At 47.2% G+C, this 27,832-nt stretch overlaps 1 protein-coding gene across 1 annotated transcript in view; it reads left to right on the forward strand.

The window, feature by feature from the left end:
* Window positions 1-27,832, forward strand: part of TBC1D10A (TBC1 domain family member 10A) — a 39,090-nt gene that overhangs the window by 6,057 nt on the left and 5,201 nt on the right. The window contains exons 2-7 of the mRNA XM_028709726.2: window positions 17,949-18,048; window positions 23,033-23,140; window positions 24,185-24,291; window positions 25,673-25,787; window positions 26,768-26,833; window positions 27,562-27,751. Coding sequence (XP_028565559.2) covers window positions 17,949-18,048; window positions 23,033-23,140; window positions 24,185-24,291; window positions 25,673-25,787; window positions 26,768-26,833; window positions 27,562-27,751 — 686 coding nt within the window. The remainder of the gene's footprint in view (window positions 1-17,948; window positions 18,049-23,032; window positions 23,141-24,184; window positions 24,292-25,672; window positions 25,788-26,767; window positions 26,834-27,561; window positions 27,752-27,832) is intronic.

Below are 27,832 nucleotides of genomic sequence, written 5' to 3' on the forward strand. Positions count from 1 at the left end.
GTCAAATGGATCCTGCAAAGCAGTTTACAATAATATTTGTACAACAAAACGAGACAATAAAAATTACGTATACATGCAAATGGGGGGGGGGAGTTTTGAAGCAGCTGTTTTTCGGCTTCTTTTTCTGCTACCCTCAGGACAAAGGGTGCTTCAAAAGCCCCTGTGGTGGGGGAAGGAGGAGCCATGGCTGTTTAGATCAGGTGTGGGGAACTTTCAACCTCCAGATGTTGCTGAATGACAGCTCCCATCAGCCCTAGAGAGCACTGCGAGTGTTTAGGGATGGTGAGAGTTGCCATTCAGCAACATCTGGAGGGCCAAAGCTTCCTCACACCTGGTTTAGTTTACCAGCCTGCTTGCCAGTGCATATGGATGTATAGTCATTTGTGGCACATTAAAAACTTGAATGCATGCTGAAGTGGAGATGCTGTCTTTTCCACTTCCCAAATGATTCCCTGTTGGATCATGTGGAGAAGTGATTGCTTTTTTGTTTTGTTTTCCCTACAGGTGACCAAGTGAGTAGCCTGCCATGTCTAACCTTTATGAGTTATAGGAACAAGATGCCTTGCTGTGAAGGGGGAAAGAGTACTGTTGAGCCTCGTCCCCCTCTTCCTAGGATAGGAGCACTGGGTCCTTTAACTTCAGAACCTAAACTACTGAGCTTCATTCAGTGAGCTGTGACTCACAAGTGGTTTACAAATGGACCTTGGGTGGGGTATATCAGTGGTGCTGCCACAGTCTCATTTCCCAACTTAAAATATCGTATTTTTTGCTCTATAAGACTCACTTTTTCCCTCCTAAAAAGTAAGGGGAAATGTGTGTGCGTCTTATGGAGCGAATGCAGGCTGCACAGCTATCCCAGAAGCCAGAACAGCAAGAGGGATTGCTGTGCAGCGATCCCTCTTGTTGTTCTGGCTTTTGAGATTCAGAATATTTTTTTTCTTGTTTTCCTCCTCCAAAAACTAGGTGCGTCTTATGGTCTGGTACATCTTATAGAGCGAAAAATACAGTAGCTGCTTTTTTCAGGGTAAAAGCAGGTGTTAAGATGCGGAAATAGCCACACTCCACTATGGAGTGAAGCTGCTTTTGGCCACTTTTGTACACCAGCAAGCAATATGATGGTTCAGACCACCTGAGGGGGGAAGCAGAAGCAGAAAAGGATAAAGATATGAAATAGAAGCACCTCCTACGACATAATGGGTCAGTGTGACCAGCTGTTAACCGGAAGGTTGGTGGTGGAAGCTCACCCAGGGACAGCTGTGGGCTCTGTGTTGAAGCCTGAGATTGAAGGTGGATCCTGGTTGGCTGTAAAGGAGTTCCGCAGAATTGATTTGTTTTTGTTTTTTTCAAATGGGCTTGTCAATTTCACTTTTGCTGTCAGAAATGAGGAAGTGAAAATGACACATCCTGTACACTACCCTGGAACAATGGGAGTGGGTGGCCTTCAAACAGTATGCCAGTAGGCAGATTAAAAATCGCAAGAGGTTCACAGAATGGGTGAGGCACTCCCTGACTGGGGGGTAGGGAGAGAGAGAGGAGGATAGACTTAAAGCAGTGAAAACACCCTGTTTTTGTTTATTAAAAAAACACATAGATTCGGATTCGAACTTGTAAACTGGGGCTATACTGCGAGGGAGCACTGAGCCTACACAATATATCCAAAATCTACTGACAGTGTAGGCGTTGGACATGGGATGGTAGAGGAATTTGTGTTGCTCAACTTGTATCTCTCTGATTTCCCTTTCTGCTCATGCCTGCAGCATTAGCCTATACCAGGGGTCAGCAAACTTTTTCAGCAGGGGGCCGGTCCACTGTCCCTCAGACCTTGTGGGGGGGGGCCCGTACTATTTTTTTGGGGTGTGTGTGAATGAATTCCTATGCCCCACAAATAACCCAGAGATGCATTTAAATAAAAGCACACATTCTACTCATGTAAAAACACCAGGCAGGGCCCACAAATAATCCAGAGATGCCTTTTAAATAAAAAGGACACATTCTACTCATGTAAAAACACACTGCTTCCCAGACTGTCCGTGGGCCAGATTTAGAAGGCGATTGGGCCAGATCCAGCCCCCAGGCCTTTGTTTTCCTACCCATGGCTTATACTGTACAGTATTAGATATTGCCACTTATTAAAAGGTGCCTGCACGGTCTGTGCTTTTCCTTCTTCAGGTAGGAATCTCAATGAATGTGGTAGCTGGAGAGAAACTGTTATTTTCCTAGCAACTAAAAATAAAATTGTGGCACTGCCTTCATTGAGGAAATACATCTTGGATACTTGCTTTTGGTGTGAATATACCTAGCTCTGAAATATTGTCCAGCAGTTTCTGACTGCCTTGTATTGAAAAGAGCAGGGGCACAACTGGACAGCCTGATCATCCTATCACAGCAGACCTGTTAGCTCTTACTGTGACCCCAAATGGACTGAGGTATCTAAGAACATGCTACCTCCTGTTGGGGGGTTCCAAGATAAGCCATTGTTTACCAGGCCCAATTGATGTAATTCAGTTGCTTCTAGTATTGAGAGGAGATCTGCTGTGTTTAGGAAGAAAATAGTACGCTGAATCAAAGAGGTGTAGGGATTGGAGTGTGGGTTTCTCTGGTTGAGTTCATGGAGACTAGGAGTCAATATTTGCCACCCACACATAGCAAACGGTTGATGTTCAGGGCTGTTGGAGGATATGCAGACTGCGTGAATGTTGCTTTTTATGAGAGCTTTTGCCAGACTGCGAGAGCTCCTTAACATGCAGGAGGAGTGTCTGGAATATGTAGCAGAGGAGATAAGTGAGAGTGAAGGAGAGAGCAAGCAGCCAGTACTGCAGTGTGCTGGTGCCAGAGCTACTCCCTCTTGTTGCTCCATTGTATATATGAGAGCATGAATTTCATTCGCTGGGAGGCTATGGCTGTTGCGCAAAACACCCAGAAAAGGTTGCAACAATGAAAGGAGATTTGGGAAATCAGTCCCTGTTACCTTGGCTGCTCTGAGTGTGGTAGTGACTCCCAAACTGGGTGTTGTGTCCCCCACTACCTCTTTGAGCTCAGAGGCCCCATGTGGGATTGATCCTGTCTCCTGCTCATATGAACAGTGACATCAACTTGAGGACGGACCTTAGGATGTATCAGGATTCTACAGTGCAGTCTGCTGCACTACTGTGGATGGGCACAGCATTACCCTAGCATCTCCATTAGCTAGGGAGCATGGTGCCATCCCTGAGTCCTGACTGACGATCCAAAGGGTATTATCAGAGGTTTGGAGGCAATATTAACTGGGCTATTTTGCAGTCTTAAGAAGAGTTCCAGGTCAAGGTGATCAGGAAAACCTATGTGCATCTCATAAGTATCCTTGAATGATGACAATATGGAACAGGCATCCCCAAACTCGGCCCTCCAGCTGTTTTGGGACTACAATTCCCATCATCCCTGACCACTGGTCTTGTTAGCTAGGGGTGGTGGGAGTTGTAGTCCCAAAACAGCTGGAGGGCCAAGTTTGGGGATGCCTGATCTGGAACATAAGAGTCCGCCTTCTACTTCTCCCCACTGGAAATGGAATGAATGAGAAGAGGGGGTTTTCCTCCCTGGCTGGAGCCTTGACAAAAATTGCTCCTCTTAAGGAACTGGCAACAACAAAAAATCAGGTAGCAATTTAAGGGAAAGACCCCTAGGAAGCTGCCTTATACTGAGTGAGGGCACTGGTCCATCTAACTTAGCATTGTCTTCATTGATAGGCAGCATCTCTCCAGGACTTCAAGTGGGTTTCTCTCTCAGCCCTGCCTGGAGATGCCAAGGATTGAACTTGGGACCCCCTGCATGCAAAGTGCTCTATCTCTGAGCTACAGGAAATATTAAAAGAGGGCAACAAACATTTGAGTCAAGGCAACTGTATGCAAAATGCATCTCTTAGGAACTTTCATCATGATCATTTTTGCTTGGAGTTTCTGTTCTAAACAAAACAATGCAATAATAATCTGAGACGCAGAATAGGTTTTTACTGTCCTACCTTATCCTGGTAGCCATGGATGGATTTAAAGCTCCATTCAAAAGAAACAAAATCATAGAATCCCCGAGCTGGAAGGGACCCAAGGGTCATCTAGTCCAACCCCATGCAATGCAAGAATCTCAGCTAAAGCATCCATAACAGATGGCCATCCAACCTCTGCTTTAAAATAGCATAAGGGTGTAAGGTTTCTTGCATCTTAACCTACCTTCCACTAAACTTTTCAAAAGCATCTCAGAAGCTCTCAAATGGCCCAGAGTCTGTCTCTGCAGCTGTGAGGTCTAAAGAAACCAACTTACTCTCTCACGGCTCTGTGGCAGTTATCAGAGTTTTGATTAGAGGCTTGTAGGTCCCCCCCCCCCTTTCTGTTTGTGGTGCTTTTAGATCTCTTCACATTCCTAGGTTGCTGGCACGAAGGTTGCAAGTGAAACCACTGACTTGGAACAAACAGTTACTGAGACTTCTGCTATCTCAGGCTTGCAGATAAATCCACAAACCTAACCTATTACTTATTTTTGGCTTACGAGCATTTAATAGCCTATCCTTTAGCCCACACATAATGCTGCAGTGTTGCTTGTTACCCGACAACAGCCTGAAAGGAAACTGAATGATCCAACAACAGTCTCTCTCTTCCTGTTTATCAGACTTCCCTTACCTGGTGGCCAGGAAGGCAATTATTCCACACTGCAGGTGAGCAGCAAGTGGCTGTTGTGAAAGCGACACTCTCATCTTATTCTCATTGCCTAATCCTTGTTTAATGAACTGCCCTGTAGCTACAGGCACTTTGCATATGCCACGGGGCATGCTAAAGGAGTGCTTCATTCCATAGCTTGAGTCAAGAACCTAGGAAGTTGCCATGCTGAGTCAGGCCATTGCCCTGTATTGACCACAGTAGGGCTGGGGAACATTATTCAGCCTGAGGGTTGCATTCCCTCATGGGCAACCTTTCAGGGGCCACTGGCAGGTGTGGGCAGGGCAAAGGGGTAAAAAATAGATGGGATCAGAGGCAAAAGTGGCTGGAGCAACACACGGCTCTTTCCTTTGTACATTACTCTGTTTTACAGAAAAGCAAACATCAAAGGGTTCTATACACACCCCTCTCCCTATACAGGTAGGAGTTTAAGGACAGTTTAAGGACGCATTGAGAAGTGAAGCCTGGGGAGGAGGCATGGCTAGGGAGAGGCCTGAGGCCTGGATTGAGAGACCGTGCTGCATAACTTATATGCACGCACACGGAATACACATCCTGTTAATGTGCGAGAAGCAGTTTGGTTCCTTTTCCAGATTACTCTGATTTTGCTGCAGTTTTAAATATTATTTTGGTCCAAAGTCTCTCATTTCCAGGAAAGATGGTGACAAAGGGGCTAGAGAACAGAAAAACAAAGATTAGAGGGAGAACAGATGCAGCTGTGGTAGGAGGCAAATACATCCTGCTTGGATGGGTGCCTGGGGGCAAACGGTAGAAGACCTGGAAGACCTCCGCAGCTGGGAGGTTGACCAGCAGACTGCATTAAGCACTTTGAGTGGCACATTGAAAGTATGCTTAATGTAGCCTTCCCCATTCAGGTGTCTTTCCAGACCCCCTTCTTACAAAAATCAAGAGATTTTGTTTTGTTTTTCCAGTTTTGTTTGTGATTTGGGGAGTTGCCTGTTTGGGGCTTTTGTCTTCAGGTTGATGCAGGAGGCAAACTACAAGACACTTTCAACTTGCATAAGGGTTATGTTCTAGGGACATGGGCATAGCTAAGATTTATTTTAGGGGGGCAGGCTTTATATTGGGGGACAAAACAGAGTTATCTGCAACACAGTTGGTCAATTAGTTGCAGGCAATAATGCTTCAGAACACCAGTTGCTGGAAACCACAGGAGGGGAGAGTGCTCCTGTGCGCAGGTCCTGCTTGTGGGTTTCCCAGAAAAGGCATCTGGTTGGCCATTGTGAGCAAAGGATGCTGGACTGGATGGGCCACTTGCCTGATCCAGCAGGCTCTTCTTATGTTCAAGGGAGGAGGGAAGGAAAGGGGGGTGGCAGGGAGAAAAAGGTATGGTATTTCACCCCAGATGTCAGACCTTTCCTCACCCATTACCAGCAAGTGGCCCCCACTTGATTACCTTTGAAAGGAGTATAGCCTTCAGTAGAAAGAAAGTTCCCTGCCCTTTCAGTAAATGAGATAAACCTAAGCAATATCTTTGCAAAAGGCATGCAGCCTTGAGAGATCACCGTCCACAATAAATGAATAATAAGACCTGGACAGGGCAGGTCTCCTTGTGGGGAGATGTCATGTAATATTATGTTTGCATACAAACATACTGGGTGGGGCATACCTGCAAATTGGGTGTGGGGCAGTTCTTAAATATCCTCATTTTTTTTAAAAAAAAGAATAGCATCTGTTCCCCCAAAAGCAGATGTCCGGAGCCCTCTTCCCTCCTACCACCTTGTCTGTGTTATCCCTCCACAATCAGGAGGCAGAATGCCTCTGAGTGCCAGTTACCAGGAATCCAGGTGGGGAGAAATGTGTTGCACTCAGTTCCAGCTTGACAAGCTTCCCATTGGGGCATCTGATTGGCCAGAACAGGATGCTGGATTAGATGGGCCACTGGCCTGACCAGTGACCAGGCTCTTCTTTTCCAGCTGAGCCAAATACATGTAGAAAACCTTCTTTAACTAGAAGCTATTTTTTAAAGCCTAGGTTTATTGAGTCATCATCTTTCTGCAAGTGGACATTATAGCCCTAAAACTGGCCGCACCTACGAAAGGTTGACTCAGAATTGTTGAGACAACACGCTCCTGAACTTGGAGGAGAAGCAGAACTTCCTTCATGCTAAGTTGCAACGACCCATTTTTTACCTCAATGATTGTTTGCAAATGGTGCAGGTCTAATATGCCTTCAGAGTTGGGTAAACCATTTCCTGCACCCTAAGGGCAGAGTGAGATGTCAGGTTCTGGGCATCTGTCATTTAAATTATAATGTGGGGAGCTGTCCTCCCCATATGTTTTGACAATACTTGTACAGCTTGCCTGTAAATAACATGTCTTTTTAAAATTGGATTTATTAGCAGCTCATCCTCATCTGTTCTGTGCTGACAAATAGCATCAGAAGCAAGATCTTGCCTAATGAATCTGGTGGTTTGCTCTTTTTTAAAAAAAGAAAAGAAAAGAAGGGTGAGTGGGGTGTGTGAATTGTGCGTTTAAAACTAGGTCAAAGCAGGGCCTTTGCTCCACATTAAAATCCCATCTAGTTCCTAAAGTAATGCTGCACTAGGCAGAGTGGTGGGATTGGGATGCTGTTGCAAAAGTGATTAGCCTGGGAGTGCCTGCACCTAAGATGTGCCACATTCTAACTGAGCTGTTTTATCGCAATGAAGCAAGCGGTGCCACTGGTTTGTTTTCTGACAAAGAAGCGGAACAAATCTAGTGTGTAAATCAAGCTAGAAAACACTTCAATAAAGCCAGTACATGATTGATGGGGAAGCAGAAGCTTTTATTATCTCTTACTTCCCAATATTTGGTCATTAGAAAGCTGTGTGTGGGTGGTATTAAGGCATGTATAGAAAACCTTTGGCCCTCCACACATTGCTGAACTGCAGTGCCTATCATCCCTGGCCATTGGCCACTTTTGCTGGGGCTGATGGGAGTTGTAGTTCAGGAACATATGGGGCAAAGGGGTGGGGCAGAGGCTCCTCACACCTAGGTTAAGGGGAGCAGAGGAAAGCAGGAACCTGAGGAAGTTAAAAGGAAAATGGGTTGTTGAGAGCAAGGGATCAGAATGAAGGAGGGGGTAAAGCCTTATGAGTCCAGAGTATAGAAACCTAGGGCTTAACTTGAGAATAGAAGCTAGTGACTAAAGGGGTTGGCAAGGGACATTGTGTAGTTTACAGTCCATTTTAAGCATGGTGGCAGGCCGCCTTCCAGAGTAAAAAGCTTGAAGGCTTTTTCTCATTTTCTGAGATGGGTATGGTTGAGAGCAGTTGGCTAGCAGGAGGTGGTTTATTATGCTGGTGGTTGAAGTGTTCCAAACTTCATTGTGTTGTTGGCCTGTGGTCGGAACAACCGGCTGGGGATTTACTCAGAGGCCTGCAGCCAAAGTCTTATATCCTTTGACTCTTCACCTCTTAAGCTGACTTATGTGGCCTCCTAATTTTCCAACTCTGACTCCTTCCTCTGTTTTTCTCCCCTCTGCCCTCATTCTGACCATTTCCTCTCGGACCTTCTTTTTTGATATTCATGCTGCTTACATCTCCTTTCCTAGGCCCATCCATGTGCCCTGCTTCTCTAGGGTAAGAGCAGCTCAGCAAGACCTCTTAAGAGTCAGAGCAGCTGAGCCAGTGGCAGCCAGAGACTTCAGGGCAGCTCTGCCGATCACTGCCAGGAGCTTTGCCACTGGACATTACATGCTTTGTGTAATTTGACATGACTCACAAGTTGTGCATCTTAAAGTTTGAGTTACTTTGGTGTACAATGTTGTGTTTAAAGCACAAAGTACACCCCACATTTTGGCATACCTGCCTAATCAGTTTAACTAATGAGCTTCTTCATGCATATGTTACATACAGTGGAACCTTGGGTTACGTTACCCTCGGGTAATGTAAACTTCGGGTTGCGAAAGCGGCAAACCTGGTAGTGTTTTGCCGCTCGTGCATGTGCAGAAGCGGTCTACCACCGCATGTGCATGTGCAGAAGCGGTGTCTCCGGTTGAGAAAACTTTGGGATACAGCCAGACCTCCGGAACGGATCCTGTTCGCAACCAGAGGTACCACTGTATAAAAAATGGTAGGGAGATTTGAATAACCTCTTGCTGAAGTGGTTGGGCAAATTTTACCTTTGTTCATCAGTGTTCAATGGCACTGTGGAAATTGGGCTGGCCTGATTGATCTGGTAGAGCTTCTGCTTGGCATGCAGAGGGTCCCAGGCGCAGTCCTCAGCATCTCCAGGTAGGGCTGGGAGGATCCCCTGCCTGAAATTTGGGAGAGCCACTGCCAGTCAGTGTAGACAACACTGAACTAGATGGTCTGACTCTGTATTTGGCAGCTTCCTATCTAGTGAAGCATGGGCCTGAGCATGTAGATCCAGCTGGGCCTTGATAGTTAGGAAAGGCACATGGCTTATATGTCTCATCTGCTCCACCACCAGTAATAGAAGTTTAGCCGGCACCAGCTACATGAAGTGGGCTAGAAGAAGGCCCAGTGCTTTTAGAATCTGCAGGGAATGAATCTCTGGCAGCTATTCCAGGCTCCAGGATCTTGCTGTTCCGTTTCCGTCAAGCCATGCCAGATTCTTGTCTGCTGCAAAACTGGTTTTTCCATTCAAACGCAGGATTTTTGCACACTGATGTGCACTTGGCTTAAGCATTGTCAGATAAGCAGCTTTATCTGGCTCCCTTCAGAATCTCCTTCCTACAGGAGGAATGGGAAAATCTCTCGCTTTTGTGAAAAGAGTGGGTGGGTGGGTGTCACTTTGGAGCAGCAGGTGAGCCTGCTGTTAAAGCTCACCCGTGAATTTTGGAGGAGTTCATACTTGGCAGTTCTTGTGCAAAAGAGCAAGGCTGACTACCTGTACACTGCCTCCCACCCTTCTTGAGACAATTGTCATTGACTGTAAAATGGCAGCTCGTATACAAGCAGGGACTGAGGTGCAGAGAGAGTGGGGAGCTTTGAAGCACTGACTTGGCATTCCCAATGTATGCGTGGCCAGTGCATATTCAGAACTACTTTGGAGAGCCAGTGTGTTGTTGAGGCTAGAAGGTTGAGTTTGGACTAGAGAGGGCCAGGTTCAAATTCTGTCACCAGCCCCCAAGTTTGCTGGGTGTGCTCTCTCAGCCTCACCTACCTCACAGGGTGGTTGTAGGATTAAAAAGGAGCAAGCCTGGAAAAGGAGGCTGGGAGAATACTTTAACTAAAAATGCTTCTCCCAGTAGAGCCAGATGAGGACCTTAATTTTCCACTCTCCCAAAGAAAAGATTTGAAATGTTTCTTATGCCCAGGTCTCTTGCTTTCTTCTCTGCTCTGTAAGTGGAGAGGAAGCAAGGAGCCCTGAATAGTGTTAAGGTGGTGGGAGAGTGCAAATTCATCCTGATCTGTCCACTAGAGGAAATCCAGCAAGCAGATTGAGATGTTTGGAGAGGATCACACCCTCTATACTAGGAGGGGGGTGTTGACCCTATGGCCCTCCAGATGTCATAGGACTCCATATATCCCTTTACAGAAGACTGAAACATCGCTAGCAGAATTCTTGGAATCTCAAATTATGCAATAATACTCCATGTGTTGGTACATCTCCTTGAAGAAAATTGTAATTACCATATTTTTCAAGGCTTCTACTAGGTAAGGATTGGTGGAATGACAGAACTGTTTGAGCTGATTTTCATCTCTCTCTTTTTCCCTTCCTGCCACTTTCCCCTGTTGTGTTGTGTCTCTTAGACCGTAATATTGAGGGCGCTAACTGTTGGTGGGATTGATATTTGTAAGCTGCTCTGGGAGTCCCCTTTCTCCCTCCCCAGCCCCAGTTAAGAGCGGAGTCAGAATCCTTCACTCAGTCCAATGTCTAAATAAAATACTGCTGCAGCTGTGTGTGGGTGTTCCCAGAATGGTTTGGTTATAGAATTAATGTGTATTTTTGTTAATAAGCAGTTTTGAGCACTCGGAGAGGTGGAGTTTTAAACCACATCCAATAAATAAATAGATCTTGTGGCTACTGCTCTTCCTTGGAGGTTTGCCTAAGTCAGAGCCTGAGCATCTTTCCAGAAGTGCTTTGTAGAGATTCTCATATTTGGGCCTGTTTTTGATGGCAGTCAATTCTTTATGTAGGTGGAAGCTGGGTGTAACTAGGGATGGATGAATTTGTCAATTTCACTTTCTCATTTCCCCATCCCTAAAGGTTCTGTTCTCTACATTTCTCAATCAGTTTCTGATTTTTTAAAATACAGTCGTACCCAAGTTCTCGGAACAGAATGCATTCCGGGAGTCCGTTTGACTCCTGGAATCGTTCGAGAACCAAAGCGCGGCTTCTGATTGGCTGCAGGAGCATCCTGCAGCCAATCAGAAGCCATGCCAGATGTTTGGCTTCCGAAAATCGGAACACAAGATGTTCGGCTTCCAAGGTACGACTGTATAAAAAGTTCTCACAAAAATTCATCAGCCCTTTACTGTGTACAATCTCCTGATAATGCTTTTTTTGTTAGCAGTTTTGCCTTATATTAAATGCCTTTTGCTAGGTTTTCTACTAATACGTGCATTTTATGTATGCTTTCCCCTAATATTTGTACTTTTGTATTTTATTTTATTTTGGTTTGAGAACTGCATTGCAAAATTTAGAGAAATGTGAGTTTTGAAGGGTGGCTGCTTTAAAGTTTGCATATTGTTTCAGCAAGTATGAGTTAGGAGGGTTCACTTTCAGATTCATACCAACCCAAATTTCTCACCCCATACGTAGGTGTAATGTTGGCTTTTCCATCAGCAGCCGGGAGTTGAAGAGCAAACAGGGAATTCTGAGTTGACAGAAACCCAGCAGGTCTAACAGAAACTGAAGCAGCTTTCCACTGGGGAATAAAATGGGCAAGTCTTGGATGAAAGCTGCCTTGCTTATCACTCTAGCTTCAGTTTTTATTAGACACGCTGGATTTCCAGGAATTTCATAGACTTGCTGGCTCTCAAAACTCCTAAACTGCTGATGGGGTGAGGGGAAGCCCCTGCATCATGGACTCTCGATTTAGTAAGGCCACACACTTCTGTGCAAAGAGCCAGTTAGATCTCTGTGGAATGTGCTGTCCTGGCTGCCCCCAGTTTTAATTTCAGTCTGGTTTGGCAGCATTGCTTGTTTCTAGAGTTATGTCTCCTTTTTCGGCAACACCCGGAAAAAATGAGTTGTGCTGGTTCTGTTAGCTGTGCCTCCGGTCAACCTCCTGCACTAAGACTGCATCTGTCAGTGCAACTTTGCTTGGCTTCCTGCTCCTAGAACCTCTCCCACATTCATAGATTATTATTGTCTGTTACTCCTTCTCCCTAGCCTGAAACCGGTAATCTAGCCTGGAATAGGGCCAATGCAGCTAGGCAGTGTGTCGCCAAACTGTTTATAAGCTGGTGCAGATTGTATTATTAAATCAACCTGTGCAGGCTTCAAGTTCTCAGGAAGGTCAAGCAAGCGCAGTTGATTTATCTGACACAAGAAGTCAGATTTGGATTATCGGCTTTGGTGACTCTGTGGACCTGGTGCAAGCATAGCAGTTTGAATGTAGGTTTTGTGCCCAGGGTTCAGAAGAAGGAACCCTGGTTGATGTTAACTGTGGTTAGGGTTGCTGCTGATGTACCCCTTAACCATGGTTGGGATGAGTGAATTTGCTCTCTGGAGGGGATTCAACTGTCTCCTCATGATCCCTTACGAGTGAGTCAGTGGTATTTCTTGACTTGCCCATATGGGGTGTGTATGAATGAGTGGATGGAAGAGAGATTTATGGCCACAGCAGATGGTCTATATCCATTTTGGATTAAAAAGATGGGGCTATCTAGGTCAGGAGGTATAAGAAAAACATGGCTGTTTTCTCTAGATTAAGTTTATTATTAATTACTTACTGGACTTACTAGTCACTTTTTATGGCATACAATATAATATAAAGAACCATTAAAACCAATGTAAACCAAAACAAAAGCTGAAAACATTGATATACATAAAAAGCAGTCTAAGAAATCCCGCCCGCTAACAGAAACCATGATGTCTAGCACCCTCCAAATTAAAGGCCAAAAGCAATTGAGGCTGAGACAAAAACAAGTTGCCTTAGGCAAGTCTGTAACAGGTAGTCATGCAGCTAAACCATTAAATCCAGAGCCTAATTACCTTACCCCCCCCACACCCTCCCTCTTTTGTTGGTAATTACTTCACTTGCGCCAAAATGTGGTGAGCCAGTCCTGCTCCATTAGGGGCCCCATCTGCTGACTGTGGTGCTGGAGCCACTGGACAGAGGCACTTATCTGTTTAATGTTTATTCAGTTTATTAGTTGCTTGCGTGTGAGAGTCTCAGAGTGACTTAAAATATTTTAGGAGCGTAAAGCTTGACATAAAATTGGGGCTGGGGAATCAGTTACAGTCATAAAAGGTAAAGGTAAAGGTACCCCTCCCCGTACGGGCCAGTCTAGACAGACTCTAGGATTCTGCGCCCATCTCACTTAAGAGGCCGGGGGCCAGCGCTGTCCGGAGACACTTCCGGGTCACATGGCCAGCGTGACAAAGCTGCATCTGGCGAGCCAGCGCAGCACACGGAACGCCGTTTACCTTCCCGCTGGTAAGCGGTCCCTATTTATCTACTTGCACCCGGGGGTGCTTTCGAACTGCTAGGTTGGCAGGTGCTGGGACCGAACGATGGGAGCGCACCCCGCCACGGGGATTCGAACCGCCGACCTTTTGATCGGCAAGCCCTAGGCGCTGAGGCTTTTACCCACAGCGCCACCCGCGTCAGGTTAAATATGCTTCGAGTTGAGCGCGTTCGAGATGCGCTCCTCGGCAACCCGGAAGTAACGGAGCGCGTATCGCTTTTCATCGCTTGCGCATGCGCAGATGCTCAAAATGACGTCACACACATGCGCAGAAGCGGCGAAAAACGATGCGCGCAGACGTGCCATCACTAGTTACGTTTACCTCTAGATGCGAACGGGGCTCCGGAACGGATCCCGTTCGTATCTAGAGATACCACTGTTGTTGCAATAAGAGCCATACAGTAATCTATGGAAAAAAACAGGGAAGATTTCAACAGCAAAAACATGCCATTAATAGAAAGCACAATCGCAGTAATTCCCCAAATACCTGGCAGAAATTTTTTTACCTGGCACTGAAAGGTGGTTAATGGTGGCACCAGACAGAACCTACCAGGGAGATGTGAACTGAGTTGACTTTGCTGGCTCACAGCCCTGTTTCTTCATCACCTGTGTGCTAGCTCTCCTAGAAAGATTGGGCAAGGGTCATAGCTCAGTGGTGGTAGAGCTTTAATGCAGAAGTTCCCAGGTTCAATCCCTGGCATCTCCAGGTAGGGCTTGGAGTGATTCACTTTCTGAAACACTGGGCAGATGCTGCCAGCCAGTGTAGGCAGTACTGGCTTTGTATAACGCAGCATCCTATGTTCCTGTGCTTTCACCTAGCATCACTGTAGACTCAGAGGATTGGCCCTAGTGGGCTGTTCTTGATGCGAGTTCATTGGCACACTTGAACCGGGGCCTCAAAATGTGCCTAGGTGGCATTCCTGCTGTGTGTGGCACCAGAAGGCCATCAGAGAGGCAACCTGGTGTGTCTGCTGGCAGTGAGCTGTGCACTTACTTCCTCTTGAGGCCGTTCTGCATCCCGACTTTTTTCCAGCCCCCATGTGAAAACAAAGGGGACCTTGTCCAGCCCCCCGAACTCCTAATGAATCGTCTAGCCTGTTCACAGAGGTACACAAAGGCCTGTTTAGGCAGCCCTGGGAGCCTCAAGCACAAGCAGTTGGGTCCATTCCAAGCATCAGATTAAAAGATCCCTAGCCCCCTCCTCTCTACCCCCCCCCTCCAATGAGCAGGCCTTACTGCCTCAGCCAAGTGATTCAGGAGGAAAAAACATTAGAGCGCCTGTTCATCCTGCACCAAGAAGGAGGAACCTGTGGCCCTCCAGATGGTGCTGGACTTCTTAGTAAAGCAGCTTCCAATGCTGGCCATCTGTGGAGAATGTTTGAGGCTTTCTGCAGTGGATGGTTCCCGTTTCCTTCGTGCTTGGCTCAGAATGTGCTGAAGGAGTGCATTATAGGCTCCCTACCGCTCAGTGCCCGCAGCTGAATTGCATGTGGTTTAAGCCAGGCACAGAGCTGGTTCTCTCTTATCTCCTCCTCCCCCCCCAAAAAAAAAATCCCAGGTGCTTTGGCACAATCTCAGCACAATCAGCCAAGGAATTTTTGGCATTTAGTTCTGTTGCCCACCTTAAGCCTTTGCTGGAGTAAGTGGGTTTAAAATGTACATTCTCTAGTAGTGTGAGAATGCAAGTGACTCAAAAGGGTAAAAAATGAATAAACCATGTACAGTTATTGATTATACAGTTATTGGCTGCTTGTTGAGACTTGTTCAAGGGAAACTGGCCTTGGTGGTGACTGATGCCTGTTGATACATTGAGGCACTGCTGTTGCCTGATTGCCATGCTTATCGGCAGGCCTTGGCTTATGTCTTGCATCTGCAGGTGTGCAGAATGGAATCTAGAGTGAAACTGTGCAATTGTGGGGGGGGGGGACCCTTCCAGTTCTGGGGAGGATGTGTTTTTAAAATAAGCACCTGGAGAAGGTTTAGGGCACTGGTGGAGAACCTCAAGCCTGTGAACAAAAGGCGGCCTTCCAGGCTGCTCCACTTACCAGTACTGGCTCTGCTTCACACCTGAAATGTGTTGGCTTGGCTTGGCTTGTCCTTGAACTCTGATTCTGCTTGCTTCCATGGATGGAGGATGCAGAGGGAAGTGTGAATGTGTGTGGGAACTAGCCTGCTGTACTAAGCTAAAGTTTGCATTGCTTGCTCTGCCCCCATTGGCCTGTGGCCCTTGGAAGGTTTTCTAGGAGGGAATGTGGCCCTTGTGCCGAGAAAGGTTCCCCACCTGTGGTTTAGGGCTGATTCTCTGTAAAGGGTGGCTTAAGGCTTATCATGGGCAGGCGCATCTGTGCATTGCCCCAAGAAGATTCCCCCCCCACACACACCTTCTTTCTTCCTACCAAGGGTGGCATTTGGCCCTCACTGGACTACAATTCCCATGACTATTGGCCATGTTGGCTGGTGCTCATGCAAGTTGAAGTCCATTGACATCTGGAGGGCCCCAGGTTAGCCACAAAGTGGTGAGAGTTCAGCTCCTATGCTGTGCTTGAAATCCCTCCTCCCCATTTCATAGTACATTGACAGGACGTGCATTGAGTTCGGTCACCACTGCCAAGCCATATTGTGCTCTTGGAGAAAGCTCCTGATAGTTGAAAGGATCTGTACAAAATTTTCCAGGCCAAAAAATCCTCTTAATTTTTGACCTTATGACCTGGAAACAATGGTCTGATTTATCCTACTGGGGTCACACACACCAGTATTGGGTATCGCTTGGGGACAGAGTTTTGCCCACCTTATAGCAAGCCAGTGAACTGCTGGACGTGATGTTTAGGGCTCGATTTCCTTCACCAGCCATTCTCTGTGCATTGCTGTCACTCCTGTCTGCCCAGTCTTTTGACTGCAGCCTGTGCTGGCTTCTCCCTTCTGCTACTCTTCTTGCATTGCAAGAGGCCCGGAGGGGGGAGGAAGTGAGTGGACTGGGCTTTGGCTTTTCAGCGTTAGAAATTCCATAAATGCACATTTCCGGCAGAGAAAGTGGGAGCAGCCAGCTCGGTTCCAAGGTGGGCGGGATGGTTTGGCCTTGTCTACTTCCTTTTTTTCTATTAAAAAAATGCCTCCTGATTCCCTGGCCCAGCTTCTGAAAACTTTGCCTGACCCTGATTTGCAGATTGTATGGTAACTTGTTGTGCTTGCTGAACCTAGGGAGTTGCGTAGCTGGTGCCTGTTCTGTGTTGGCGGTTGCTTTCCTCACTTATGGGGTGCTCCAGCTCTGCTGCTCCCCTCCTGTGCTGCACAGATGGGGTTTATTGGGGCTGGCTCAAGACTGTTTGCTGCCTGAGGTGCAGGATAATATGGTCTCCAAGGTTTCCATGTATAGTAAGCCAATTACTGTCATGTGCTGTGGGGGGCAGGGGAGGCTACGTTTGGGGTTGGTCCAGAGACTGTAGCTGGTGCTGAATGCAGCATCTTACAATTGGTTCATCTGTTTTCTTTCCCTAAGGAATCCTGGGAATTGTGGTTTGAGGTTGCTGGGAATTCCCAAGCTGAGCTCCAGCCTACAATTCCCAGGAATCCCTAGGGAGCGAGGAGTATGATTATAGCATTCCCATTGCTGTGGTGGGTGTGCCTTAAATGTTTGGCAGAATGTAGCAACCCTGTCAGATGGGTGGCATGTAAATATATTATTAATATTAATATTAATATTGCTGTTTGCGTATTGGCAGAGTGACTCATGGATTAAAGTTGAGAGAGGGTGCTTGCTTTGTGATGGAAGTGCAGGAGGTAGCGGATTATGGTCCAAAGAAGTTCAGTGTGTACATGGACGTAGGCGGGGGGGCAGTTGCCCCCCATCAATAAAAATGAATACAATACAATACAAATACCTTTATTGGCATTACAAGTTTAGACATTTCAAATCCGTGGGATAAATTTAAAAAGGACATGAGTGAGGCTGTCTAGGGTCACAAGACACTCAATTGTTCTGCTTCACCCTGTCTATTCCCTAGACTAGAGGGGTGATTCATTAAGAACCCTTTCGGGGGAAATCAATACATATCTGAGGTTCTGCCCTCCCCTAACAAAAATCCTGGCTACGCCCATGAGTCTGTAAGTCATCTTTGAAACTTAGCAGAGCCTAGTTTTTGTCTCACCTGGATGGGGGAGTGCTGAGGAATCTCTTGTATGCAATTGGCTTTTTACAGCTTGGAAAGTCACATGGAAAGACATTGAAAAGTATGGAACAAATGGATGATTAACAGCAAATTGGGATGAATGTTAATTTTTGCATAGCCGCCCCGTAAACAAACCCAAGCAAAAACTCAGTAAATACCAGACATAGTCTAACCGCTATGTAAGCTTTGTGCAACCAAATCAGGATGAATGAACAGGTCTTCTGGGAGAGCCCAAGGTTTTTAGACATGGAAGTGATTCCTATAGCCTGGGAAGGGTGGCTGTTAACTGGGTGGTTCCAGATGGGGCTTGCAAATAGATCAGAGAGAAAATGGGAGTTTGGCAATGGGGTGGTTTTGTTGTTGTTTTGCTTCTCACATTTGGCGTTGGGAGTTGTAGTCCAGCCACATCTGGAGGCCCACAGCTTTCTCACTACTGTGATAGACCGATCACCTTCGGAGGGGTAAATTGGCCTGTTACCTTCATTTTCCTAGGCTGGAGGAGGTGCCGTTGGAAGTGCTGAGGCAGAGGGAGTCCAAGTGGCTAGATATGCTCAACAACTGGGACAAGTGGATGGCAAAGAAACACAAAAAGGTGAGTCACCGGCCAAGGGTCGGGTGATGGCTGTTGCCCTCTTCCTCTTTCTTTCGCTGTATTATGTTTTTTTAACACTTTCTGAACATTCCTTTGTCACATTGTCTTCTGCTATAGCCGCAGTTGATGTGTAGAGCCACTCTTGGGCAGGGCGATACATCCTGTGACCCAGTCCCTACAGACTTTACCTTTCCTCTGTTTTCCTGTGCTCTTTGCTTCCTTTCTTTGCCAGAATGTTAAAAAACAAAACAACATTTGCAACATGAGACAATCACATGAATGATGCAAAAGTCAGTGTGCCATATTTTTTTGGGGTTGGTGGAGGTGGGTGTTGTTTCTGCCCTCCAGGTTAGGACTCCACCTTCCCAAGTGGTCAGTTGTAGCAGCAGATCATCCTGCATTTCATAACATCTTCCACATCAAGGGCTTTTGGCAGTGTATCATGATGATGAATCAGAAGGGCAATCAGACTGCCTTGCCCTCCCACAATTTCCCCTTTCTGCCTCTTGCAGTTCAGCATCTTGATTGAGAGCAGACTGAGCACTCAAACAGGCAAGGCGTTCTACCCAAGGCAGGCTTCCTGATGCAAAATGTCTCCCTGTGATGAGGGCTCAGGGCTTGTGTTGCCCTGCCTCTGTGTGTCAGCGAAACCCTTTCTGCTTTGATCTGACTTGGCCATGCTGCAAAGCTTGCCGCAGATTGCTGGGAAAGGCTTCCAGTCAGCCTCTTGGCAGGGCTTATTATCCTGAATCAAAGCTTTTGTTTACACAGGCTGGGAATCCCAGCATGTACTTAACCCGCTGTGGGCTTCTTTATACTGTCAGTTTGTCCCAAGATGATAACATTTGGATTTGTGCTTGCATGGGCATGCAAGAGTCTTCCTAACCTTGCCGGAATTGGTAACTCACACCCCTGTCCATTCTCTAAATGGAATGACACGTATAGAGCACTCTTTGAGTATCTCATTTGTAAAACACCCCTGTTAGGTAGCTCCATATGCTGGATGAAAGAGGGGAACGAGGAGAGAATGCTTAAGACCTGCCTGCTAGGTTGTTGTTGTTGTTTATTAAATTTATATACCGTCCTTCATACAAAGTTTGGTTCAGATACAACACTCATGATCAGGGACATACTGAAAGCTCATACCCTCACATTCCCTTTGCACTGTAGGAAAAACATCAGGAAGAACTTTCTGACAGTAAGAGCTGTTTGATAGTGGAACAGACTACCATGAGAGGTGGTGGATTCTCCTTCCTTGGAGGTTTTTAAGCAGATATTTGATGGCTGTCTGTCATGTATGATTTGGCTGAGATTCCTGCATTGCAAGGGATTGAACAAGATGACCCTCAAAGTCTCTTCCAACTCTACAATTCTGGGGTTCTATTTTTTTTTCTATTTAGCACAAACCACACTTCACCATAAACATCTGAGCCATGATCAAACTGCAGTGGCTGGTAGGATAGAAGGCAGGGAGCCAGGGACAAAGACAAGCAGAGCCAGCTAATTCTGGTTTTGATGGCATTCTCTCCCCTACTGAGTTCTGCAAAGGTAACACTGAAGCTAAGGTTTGCCACCCGCTGGCAGAGCTGGTGAGGGCTGGCTGAGGTTAATGGGGCAGTACTTTATTCACCCTCATGAACCAGCCTCCACTGATCAAACTGTGGTTCACAATTCTAGCCTGCAGAATGAGAGTCAGGGGCCTTCACTTGCATGACTTCTGAATTGTGGTTTGGTGACCAAATAGAGCCATCTCTACTGGTTGATAATCCTCACTGACTTCCATGGCATTGACTGCAGTCCCTCGTAATCGGTATGCTGACCAACTTGGCCAAGGAAAGCAAACGCATTGATAAGCCTCACAAATCCATTGTGACATTAAGCAACCTGCAGTGATTCAAGATACTTGTCAGACGGAGCTTGGCCCTAAGGTGCTTCTTAGGTCTTCCAGGTTTTTTCCTGTTCTGGACTCAAATAGTAAGAATTAAAAAAAAATCAAAATCAAAAACAGTAGGAATAATTGTGGCTTGATGGTGAGGCTAAGCATTTCCTGTTAACATTTCATTCTTGGTCTTAACACCCCCTCCTCAACCCCATCATAGGAGTGGGGCAGGTTGCTTAAACATACAGGCTTTGTGGACAGGGATCTCTCAACAGGACTTGTTATCCTGCATCAAATCCCTTGTATGCACAGGCTGGGAATCCCCTTTTTTTTCCTGTTTACACTGTCAGCTCATCCCATGATAACAGCTTCTGCTTTGTGCAGACAGAATCTGCCATCCCTGCCAAGATCAGTGACTCTGTACCCAGAAATTCCCAGGGATCCTTTGTCCTGCTGGGCCTTTTAATTGTTCTGCCTCCCTGCACCGCCCCCATGCAAAGCTGGAATCCATCTGCTTCCCTAATCGAGAGGAGCTTGGCTCAGCTTTGTTGAGACAGAGCTTTCAACAAGCGGCATCCAGTTAAACTCCTCCTGTCTGTTTCCTTCCTGCCTGTGAAGTCACCAAGCAGGATAGCACTGCTGTGTGTGTATTTTGGGACACTCCCTGGCACTTTTGAGCCTGCTGTCCTACCAGCTGTGGCATAGGACAGGCTTAGAGCTCCCCCTGCAGAAGCTCCCTTGGAGGTGATCAGAGTGGGCTTTAAGAGTGCAGTCTTAAACTGGAAGAACTAGGAACTTGGGATTGATATGGGTAAGCCTCGCCAAGGAGCCAGAGTTTGGAAGGGAGCGAAAGTAGCCATAAACATTCTAGCAGGTTGTCTTACCCAAAATACTTTGATCACTTCTTACTCAAAAATCCCTCCGCTGCATTTTTTGGAGGTGCAGCCCAACACCCACCCGCCCGCCTTTCTGGAGAGATCAAAGGTGGAAGTGTACGGAGATAGAAGCCCCAACTGAAGTGTAATCAGATTGGTGAACTGGATTAGTGTCTGACATACCTTGTCAAAGTGTGTAGGGCACAAACTAGTAGCTTCTACACGATACCAAAGGCTCATCTGGTAATGTCCCTGGTTTTCCATGCAACTGTGAAGACTAGGGACTTTTGTCCTAAAAAGCCATGCTGCTTAGGATTTTGTAGGAACTATTTGAAACAGACACCATGCTTCATCATATGGGGCACAGCTATGCCCTGGACACAGCCCTGTCCCGCCCCCTTTCCCCAGTTTCCCTCTTAGGTGAAGAAAGGAGGTAGAATGCAAGTAGCTCAGGGACACCTGTCAGGCCAACTTCCCTGGTTATGGGTGGTTGGGTGGGAGAACCAGAATAAATAAAAGCATGTTGCAAGTACCATTCCAAAATACATTTCCCCTCTTATTTTTGTGCCCAACTTAACTTGTATTCACCAGCACAAAAGGTGGTTGGATTTTGCAACCTGAATCAATGGTGCCAAATCACGCCTGCCCCCACTTCTGTTGGGCACAGGGTGGGTGGGTTTAAAGGGACTGTGCGGTTCTCTGGAGCTTCCTTGGCCCTGGCAAGTTCTGCCCACTTCCCCAGGTCAGCTTTTGAATTTGCACCTGGCATGTCCCAGAGGAGGCCATTCCCTTTGTGACTGCAAATTCCTGGCAGCACTCGCTCTGTCAGTGTGCCAGCCCCACAGGGAGCCCATCAGTTCTGCAGTCTGTGTTTTTCAAGCTCTTTCCTAGAATGGGCTGAACCTTGCTCCCTGTGGGGCCCTGTCAACTGCAAACTTTTCGATGCTTCCCCCTTTCAGGCTGTCTGTTTCTTCTCCTGTGCTTTCCCTGGCTCCTCCTCCACCCCAGCATCAAAGAGTCTGGCAGGAGGTAGGAGTTTGCATCTGAAGTTGCCTTTGGCACTAGCAGTGCAAGCTGCCTTTCCCACAGACACTGGGATTGGTAGGGTGGGGAGAGAGAGAGGTCTGCCTGCAACTGGTTTTCGCCGATGTGGACTCTTGTGGCCAGGCCCTGCCTTAGACTGCTGACTCCTCTGTCTGCACTAGACCTTCAGATTTCCTTTGTTTTCCAGCATTTAATCTCTGGCGCCTTCCCATGAATAAAACTGCATCCCGTGTTGACTTTTCTCTCTGCCTGCCCACAGCCCCCCCTCTCATCCATATCCCAACATGCTCTGCTGTTCTGGAGTGTCTGCCCTTGATTTTTTTTCTAAGGAACCCCTTAGCTTCCCACCCCCATGCAAATCTATAGTGTTTGATTTAGGGGATTGATATACACTGCTTCCTATATCAAAGAAAATCTCTTAAGCCATTTACAGCAACTTAAAAAGATCCTAAATAAAATGACAAACACAGAAAAGTAGCAAAAGAAATTCACATTTTAGAGCAGTACGGATAAAATATGCAAGCATATAGTTAGAGTTGGCAGCACCACTTTTGCTTCTGCTGCTGTCACCCTAGCTTAGATTTCCTGTAGAGTCGTGTTGTTGTTGTTGTAGTTGTATTCTGCAGCACATCATTGATGCAATAATAGTGCATTAATGGTGGATTTATACTGAACTGTCCACACATTGCTCCAATTTATTAGCTGTTCTGCTATGCATCCCCAGTGTTGCAGCAATACTGCTGCCTGGAGGGGCTCTCTTGTGCTCTGCAGCTCAATGAAAGCAGGTGACCCCCACCCCTCTGAACTTTTGTGGCATGAAAAGTTACAAGGTTTTAGCAGGAAGCTACGGGATGTGCACTGTTGGAAATGAAGCAATCCACCTAACTCAGTGTTTGTAAGTGCAAGCAGTATTGAGAACTAGTTCATATGTTGCCTTTCCAGTACTATCAATGCACAATAAAACAGATGTCTAGAGGGGCCCCTGAGTTCATGGTAAAGAGATAGGGGCCTTTGTATGGGCCTGTGAGCTACTAAACACACAGCTGCCTTCTGGGTTTCATCCTACAAGCAACCCAGTCAGGCATTGGGACGCCTGACCCTGCTTTCTGTGTTCATGTGCAATTCTTGCATGCTGTGTATAATATGGCTTTCTCACACCTCTGCAATAACTCCTTTGCCTTTTCAGATCCGGCTGCGATGCCAGAAGGGGATCCCACCATCGCTGCGGGGTAGGGCCTGGCAGTACCTCTCCGGAGGGAAAGTCAAGTTGGAGCAGAATTCCGGGAAGTTTGATGTAAGGCGTTTCTCGAGGCGGGATAAGACGACCTCTCTGCCCCCATTCCTACAGTGCAGAGTTATTCAAGGGCATCTGCTACCGCGTGATGGGCTGACTTCTCAGTTGCTTAGATGGAAAAGTCCATGTGACTTAGGTGGAATGTAAAGATGCATTTAACATTTTGTGTAATTCAGACCCTGCTCTGATCCTATGAGGCAACTCACTTTTTTTTTAAAGGGGCAAAGTCTGCAAAAAGGTGCTAAAATGTAACCAAGTCTCTGGACATTGCACCCTTAACAAAAAATTGAACATGTTGTTTTGGTGCTGAATAATTTCTCTAGCACAAGTAACAAAAAGGAGTTCCTTCTCTGTGGCATTGTGCCTGCATATATAAATGAGAACAAACATGGGCAGACGCAAATATCAAGAGGTAAACACAGCCATTAGGGTTGATAGCCATTGATGGACAAATTGTCTGACCTGCTGTAAGGCAGCTTTCTCTGATCCTGTTATGTGCACCCTGGTTCAGGGTTACTAGAGTGTTTTCCGTCTCAGCCCCTCTAATGTCAATCAGAGGATAAAGCTATCAATGGCTATGCTCTGCCTCCATAGTTGGAGTAATGCTTCTGAATACTGGTTCCTGGAAGCCACAGCAGGGGAAAGTGCTCAGGGTCCTGCTTGAGGGTCTCCCACAGACACCTGGGTAGCTGCTGTGAGAACAGCAGGCCAGACTAGAGGGACCATTGGCCTGATCCATCTGACTCTTCTGATGTTCTTATTGGGCTGTACATTTCCTCCTTCAGTCGTGGAGGGAGGTGGTGCTTGTTGTCCTCACCTTTAACCCACAGTGTCAACACTCCCTCATTTGAGAATCTGTCTTGTCGTTGCCCATTTTACTATTTCCCCCTGCACAAGGATCTCTAAGCATCCACTTTGGTATATCTTTAACAGCATCAATCCAGAGGAGATCACCTTGGATACTTGGGGGGAAACCTCTCCCAACAACTCATTTTCTATCACAGTCTCGCAGCTAACAAAGTGGTTACTCTGTCTGTTCCCCAGGAGCTGGATTTGGCGCCGGGAGACCCCAAGTGGCTGGATGTGATTGAGCGGGATCTCCACAGGCAGTTTCCCTTCCACGAAATGTTTGTTGCTCGTGGAGGACACGGGTAAGCCAGAATGTCTCTCCTCTTGTCAAATACCAGCTGATCCTTATTGTTCAAGGCAAACACATGGGCACCCACCTTCCCCGCCCAGTGGCTTGGTGAGCCCAGTGTTGGGCAGGCTTCCCAGCTTTTCTTTAGGTGTGTGTTGCAGGTTGCCTAGCGTTGCGTTGTTGGCATTGTCTGAAATCTCTTTGGCAACCCCACTGGACCCTCTTGTCTTGCTGACGGGGGCTGAGGAAAGTGGATTAGCAGAGGGCAGTGACTATAAGGAAGTTCTCTCTGCCAGGTATTCAGGTTGCCTTGACCACCTGGGCACGTCTGGCATACAAAGAGATGCAGTTCTGGGCATGCCTGGCAAATCTTTAGGGTGGGAGGGTTGCCTGGGGAGGGAAGAAAATAATACCCTTGGGCAAATAGAGGCAGTTCACTTTCCTTTCAGACCATGGAAGCCATCAGCTGCCATCAATCTCTTTTATTATTGTTAGGGATATTCACAGGGCTGTGAGCATTTGGTGCAGTATTTCTGGTTACCTTTTGGCACCAAGGGCAGCTGAATCTTGCTGCCTCCGTGGCTCAGGCAAATAAGCAAGCTTGCATCATGATTTGGTGCGATTACATCGGTTGTAGTTCTACAACTTTGTACTCTTACCTCCCTCTCCCTGCTTTTGCTAGTAATGGACAAGGGGCAAGGGGCCAAAGTCTCAACTCTGATCGCTAGGTTCCTTCCCTCTTTGGATAACTGAAATTCAGCTCATGGTGAGAGGGGCAAAGAGAGCCGCTTTGAAATTTCATTGATAACTTCCAAGCTTAGCTAATCTCCCAGGCTCTGCCAAGGGAATGGAAATTCTACCAAGCAAACCACAAGTATGGTTGTTTTCAGGTTGCCAAACATGACGTTTTGTTTTTTGTTTTAACACCGCTTTTCAACCACTCAGAGCCCTTTCAGTAAAAGCAATCCTCCTTTGGACAGGGCATGGGAGCCTGTGGCCCTCCAGGTGTTCATGGGCTCCCATCTCTCCACAGCCAGCATGGTCAATGGTCAGAGATGCTGGGAGTTGTGGTCCAGTGACATCCAGAGGGCCACAGGTTTCCTACCCCTGCCTTAAAACAACCTTTCAAGATAGGCCTTCCCAGTGTGGCAGATGGGGTGCTGCTGCAGCAGCAAAGAGGCAGTGACAAGTTTGCTTGAAGTTTGCGGCAGTACAGGCAAGATTTTAACCCAGGGCTCTGTAAGCTGAAGTTCATTCTGTGGTCCCTATTGTGGACATCACCTCTCTCCTGGCTTGCGTGCAATTTCGAGTCCTTGGGGGCTCCACTTATGAGCAACAGACTTTGCATTCCCTTAGATCTCATGCCTCTGGTGTGGGTTGCTCTTTCCCTGCAGGCAGCAAGACTTATTCCGGGTACTGAAGGCCTACACACTCTATCGGCCGGAGGAAGGTTACTGCCAGGCCCAAGCTCCAATTGCTGCAGTGTTGTTGATGCACATGCCTGCAGAGGTAGGTGATGCCTTGCTTTGAACAGAGGTTCCCTGATTGATTTCTTACATTTGTATCCCAACTTTACCTCCAAGGAGCTTGAGGTGCCATTCATAGTTCTCCCCTCATAGTTCAACCTAATCAACCTGTTGGGTTGATTCCCGCTTCCATCTAAGACCGGGATAGGGAACCTTTTTGGCTCCACAGGTCTGACCCTCATTGGATCCCCTGGCAGGCCAAGATTGGCCCATCAGCCCCATTTTTTTCTGAAGGGCCGCATGATCAGCAATTGGATTTTTTTGGCTTTTGGAAACCAACAACTGTAAAATGGGCACATAGGACTCTGAATTTGTTTGGGTCAGCAGCACTTGGGGGGAGAAGGTGTTTCAGCCCCCATACACATCCTGTGCTGTCTGTTTAAATTTGCTTAAAAGGGGGTGCGGTGCCTGTGTGGTCTGACGTGATCCTTGCAGCTCTTCACATTTCTCTTATCTGGAATCTGGCTTTGAAAGCAATTTGGGACCCAGTAATCATGGTCCTGGATTTGCACCCCAAACTCCCGGGAATCTTTAGCCAGACTTATCCATATCCACACAAGGTGTTGCATGTCAGGCACAGCTCCACATAGTGAGCTGAAGAAACCCCTTGTGCATCCCCCCCCCCAGCTTCGATGTAGTTGAAACAGCTGGAGATGTCCGGGCAGCTGCTCTGTCCCAATGGCTGCAGCTTCGTGCTCTCTGTGTGCTGCTCACTTACAGTGTTGCCTCTCTGGGAGCATTGGGAGTGAGTGGGGTGCATGAAGCAGCTATGAATAGTTGCAACAGAAGGGGGAATTTTCTCTGCTGCAGCTCCTCCCATCATGGGACTGCACAGATGGGGAAAGCGGTGGGGTGGGTGTTAAATCAGTCTGCACGTGACCACCTTGAATGCACGTTGCTCCAATCACCTCTGTTCTGTGCTGCAGAGTGATGCCCTTTCTCCTTTTTCCTTCCTGCCCTCAGCAAGCGTTCTGGTGCCTTGTGCAGATCTGCGAGAAGTACCTTCCTGGCTACTACAGTGAGAAACTGGTGAGTTAACTGGAGCAATCCTGAATGCCCCCCTTGAGGGGGGCAGGCTAGTCCAAGGGATGGCAACTTCTTCAATCTTCAGTCTGTGTTGCCCCTTGTAGAATTCAGCAGGGAGGAGGAAGGGGACATGGAATAATAGAATTGTAGAGTTGGAAGAGGCTGCAAGGATAATCTAAGTCGAAACCTCCACAATGCAGCAAGCACAGTTAACGTATCCCTGACAGATGGCCATCCAACCTCTCTTCAAAAGTTCTTCCTAATGCTTAGTCGAAATCTCCTTTCTTGTCATTTGAATCCATTAGTTTGGGTCCTCTGCTCTGGAGCGGCAGAAAACCAGCTCACTCCCATCTTCTATGGAACAGCTCTCCAGATATTTGAAGATAGCTGTTGTATCAGCTCTTTGTCTTCTCTTCCGCAGGCTAACCACACCCAATTCCCTCAAAAGCATGCTCAGTGGTAGAGCATTGCCCTTGCAAGCAGACAATCCCTGGTTCAGTCCTCTAGAGCTTGGGGAGAGACTGAAATGCCACAGAGGTGCTGCCTGTCAGTGTAAATAGCCCTGAGCAGCATGGGCCCAGTGGCCCATCTCCCTATGTTCCTTTCGGCTTTCAACTTGTCATGTGACCAGCAGGAGTTGAGCATGTGGTCCTGTGACAACTCAGGCCTTTCCTTACCCCTTTGCCTGCCCTTGACCCAGGTTCCTTCCCTCTCTCTCTCTCCATGCACAGGAGGCCATCCAGCTGGATGGGGAGATCCTCTTCTCCCTCCTGCACAAGGTCTCCCCTGTGGCCTACAAGCACCTGAGCAAGCAGAAGATTGACCCCATCCTGTACATGACGGAGTGGTTCATGTGCGCCTTCTCCAGGACGTTGCCCTGGAGTTCCGTGCTGCGCGTCTGGGACATGTTTTTCTGCGAAGGTACCGTCGTGGGTGGGGCACCTTGAATCGCATTGCTAACTGGAGGGGGGGAGACCAAGGGGGTGAGGCACACTTGGCTGC

This window comes from Podarcis muralis, chromosome 16 (assembly GCF_964188315.1).
Source record: "Podarcis muralis chromosome 16, rPodMur119.hap1.1, whole genome shotgun sequence".
Classification (NCBI taxonomy): domain Eukaryota; kingdom Metazoa; phylum Chordata; class Lepidosauria; order Squamata; family Lacertidae; genus Podarcis; species Podarcis muralis.